Raw genomic sequence first — 3,758 nt, forward strand, 5'->3', positions numbered from 1 at the left:
TTAATTTTATCTTTTCCTCTTATTTATTGGTATTCGCCTATCCCTTGATTGCGGTATTTATGATTATTTAATTGATTGATTGTCTTGAATCCGGATAATTAATTAATTTGGTAATCTATTGTCAATGAGGGCATTTGAATCCGTAATTATTTAATTGCCTAGAAATAGTGACAACTGACACGATTAGATTCGTGTCAGGGGGATACGCGGGCTAATCTAAAATAACCCTGGTAGTGCGTTATTTGGTTAGAATAGTGTTCTTCTAATATGTAAGGCAATTGGGGAATTAAATTCTACGGGCGTACCTAGGATTATTTCTCAATTAGAGCAGTGATTAACGGGCGTACCTTAATCACCGACACAGTAAGGAGGGGTTGACTGTCATCGCTTGTTTGGTAATTATAACCTATTTATTGATAAATAATTGGAATTGTCTTTGTTTCAATGATCAATTAGGTGCACCATTGCTGAAGTTATTCCTTGGTTAGATTCTTAATTATCACTCGTTTGATTTTAGTAAATTGTTATTTAATTTCTAGTTGGCTATTTTACTTTTATTATTTTACTTTTAGTTAAATTGCTTAAATTGTCACCCCTGAGATAAAAACATCCCCCTTGTCACTGTGAATTTGAAAAGAAACAATTACTCCCAATCCCTGTGGATTCTACCCTACTCACCGCTATCTACAGAAATTACTTTTAGTTTGAGCAAGTTTTATTATTGCACAGGCTTCGACAACCTGTCAATTTTTGGCGCCGTTGCCAGGGACTGGCGTTATTATTTATTTCTTTTTAAATTCATTTTTTATCTAACTTTCTGGTGCTTTTCAAGTGTATGCCTCGTTCTTCTCGTACAGGTGAATTAATTTTCGACCCCGAGGTAGAGAAGACCGCGCGTAGGACAAGAAAAGAGACCGGACAGCTCCGAGAGGAGCACTCCAGTGCTACATCTCATAGACCTGAGCCAAAAGTTGAACCAACAGATTCGTTTGGAGACACTTCGAGTGACTCTGACCAGGAGGAAGGAACCATGGCTAATGCACGAACATTAAGGGAGTTGGCTGCTCCTGATTTAAACCAGCAGCCTTTATGCATTACATTCCCCACTTTAAATGATAACACCCCATTTGAGTTAAAATCTGGACTAATTCATCTTCTACCATCTTTTCATGGATTACCAGGTGAGGAGCCATATAAACATTTGCAGGAGTTTGATGTCGTGTGCAACAGTATGAAGCCCCCGGACATTACAGAAAAGCAAATAAAAATGAGGGCATTCCCCTTTTCCTTGAAGGACTGGTTGTACTACCTACCACCAGGTAGCATCACAACGTGGGACCAGTTGAAGAAAAAATTTTTAAATAAATATTTTCCTGCATCCAGATCTGCGAGTCTAAGGAAAGAAATTTGCGGGATCAAGCAACACCCAAGCGAGTCACTCTATGAGTATTGGGAGCGGTTCAAGAAGTTGTGCAACAAGTGCCCCCAGCACCAAATAAGTGAGCAGTTGCTCATACAGTATTTTTATGAGGGGCTCCTTTTCAGAGACAGGAGCATAATTGATGCTACAAGTGGAGGGGCATTGGTGAACAAAACCCCTTGGGAAGCAAGGGAGTTAATAGAGGGGATGGCAGCGAATTCACAACAATTCGGTACGAGAGAGGATGTCCCAATACGCAAGGTGAATGAGGTAGAAACATCCTCTATTCAGCAGCAGCTAACTGAGTTGACCTCGTTTGTTAGGCAACTGGTTGTAGGAAATACATTTCAGGCCAAGGTGTGCGGGATTTGCACTGATATGGGTCATTCTACAGACATGTGTCCAATGATGCAAGAGGAGGGTGCAGAGCAAGTGAACATGACAGGTTACGTGCCCGCGCCAAGAAGGCCCTATGACCCCTATTCAAGTACCTACAACCCTGGTTGGAGGGACCACCCTAACCTCAGCTATGGAGGGAACATACAGTCCAATTTCGTGCCTAATAGACAACAAGGGTACCAGCAGCAGTACCAACCCCGACCACCTCCACCACCGAGCTCTAGTCCATCTTTGGAGGAGATGATGAAACAACTAATAACAACCATCTCGCAAAATCAGCAAAGGACAGATTCGGAAATGCAAGACATAAGAAATCAGATGAATCAAATGACCACAAAAATCAACCGTTTGGAGTCCTAAGTAAATGGAAGATTGTCATCCCAATCTGAACTGAACCTGAAGAATGTAAGTGCAATAACTTTAAGGAGCGGGAAGGAAGTTCAGGGGCCCGAACTCGTGACTCCAAAGGATAAGGACGAAGAGAAGATTGAGAAAGAACTTGAGGCAGAGAATACAAGTACCAAAGATCCAAGGTACTCCTTGACCCGATTATAGATGTTAAAACTAATCCTCCTCCATTTCCTTGCAGGTTGGAGAAACCGAAGAAGCAGGACAAAGAGAAGGAGATCCTAGAGGTGTTCCGCAAGGTAGAGATCAATATCCCCTTATTAGATGCCATCAAACAATTGCCGAAGTATGCAAAATTTTTGAGAGACCTATGTGTCAACCGAAAGCGGCTGAGGGGAGACGAAAGGATCATTGTTAGGAAGAATGTGTCAGCAGTTCTCCAAAGGAAGCTTCCACCAAAGTGCGGGGATCCAGGTAAGTTTACTGTCCCATGTAAGATAGGTAATACTCTAATTAGGAATATCCTGCTGGACTTAGGAGCATCGATCAACGTAATGCCTAAATCTATGTATGCTTCTCTGAACCTCGGTCCATTAAAAGAAATCGAAATAATAATTCAATTAGCTGACCGAACAAATGCATACCCTGATGGGTTGATAGAAGATGTGCTGGTTAAAGTTAATGAATTGATATTCCCGGCTGACTTTTATGTACTTGACATGGATGATGATCATTCCCCTGACCCCTCACATTTGCTACTAGGTAGACCCTTTTTGAGCACAGCACAGACAAAAATTGACGTTAATAAGGGTACATTGTCCATGGAATTTGATGGAGAACTAGTCTACTTTAATATTTTCGATACAATGGAATATCCTGTTAACTCTCACCCTGTATTTGCTATTCATGCTATTAATCCCTCTGTGCAAGAATTTTCTGAGTTTGCTTGTAGGGATAAATTCAAATTTACTGAGAACAAGTATAAGGGGATGGAAACACTGTATGAGGTGAAAAGGAGTAGAAAATTAAGAAAGGAGGCTGCCGTCAAAGGCTATTTGGATCCTGGAGGAGGGCCACCGATTTCCAGGAAAACTGAGTTACACCTAGTTTGAAGAGTGGTGTTCAATGTCTAGCCAAAGACGTTAAAAAAAGGCGCTCATTGGGAGGCAACCCAATTATTTCTTTTAATTGTTTGTTTTAATTTCGTGTGATAGTATAAATATGTTTCCCTTGAATTTGACTAATTTCGGGTTTCAATTTTCGTTTTTGATGATTTGTAGGTGTCTTTCTGTCATAACGCGCCCGCATCATGACGTCTAGAGAGTTCACGGTCAGAATCATCAGAAGGGATTCCTGCCCTCATGACGTGCCCGTGTCATGACCCATGAAGAGCTCAAGGTCAGAGAGCTCCCCCGTTCTCATTCCGTGCCTTCGTCAGAGAGCTAAAGGTTGAGTTTTGCAATTGTTATAGGAAAAAAATTTAATTAAAAAAAATTTTAATTTAAAATTAAAAAAAACTAAAAATTTTTTTTTTTTCCTTTTCACCGTAGCTTAAATTTCTAAAAAAAAAAGAAAAAAAATCTCTTTCTTT

At 40.4% G+C, this 3,758-nt stretch overlaps 1 protein-coding gene across 1 annotated transcript; it reads left to right on the forward strand.

Annotated features, from left to right (window-relative positions):
* Positions 1-1,030: 1,030 nt before the first annotated feature.
* Positions 1,031-3,279, forward strand: LOC113774148. The gene is made up of 5 exons (XM_027318715.1): positions 1,031-2,118; positions 2,245-2,352; positions 2,409-2,641; positions 2,705-2,984; positions 3,120-3,279. The coding sequence occupies exons 1-5, from the start codon at positions 1,031-1,033 to the stop codon at positions 3,277-3,279; spliced, it is 1,869 nt and encodes a 622-aa protein (XP_027174516.1).
* Positions 3,280-3,758: the final 479 nt, after the last annotated feature.

The sequence above is a fragment of the Coffea eugenioides genome, chromosome 6 (assembly GCF_003713205.1).
Source record: "Coffea eugenioides isolate CCC68of chromosome 6, Ceug_1.0, whole genome shotgun sequence".
Classification (NCBI taxonomy): Eukaryota; Viridiplantae; Streptophyta; class Magnoliopsida; order Gentianales; family Rubiaceae; genus Coffea; species Coffea eugenioides.

Coding starts and splice junctions, on each gene's coding strand:
- LOC113774148 (XM_027318715.1), top strand. CDS start 1,031: ATGGCTAATGCACGAACATTAAGGGAGTTGGCTGCTCCTGATTTAAAC. Junction 2,119..2,244: donor CAAAGGACAGATTCGGAAAT/GCAAGACATAAG, acceptor AATAACTTTAAG/GAGCGGGAAGGAAGTTCAGG. Junction 2,642..2,704: donor ACCAAAGTGCGGGGATCCAG/GTAAGTTTACTG, acceptor TGCTGGACTTAG/GAGCATCGATCAACGTAATG.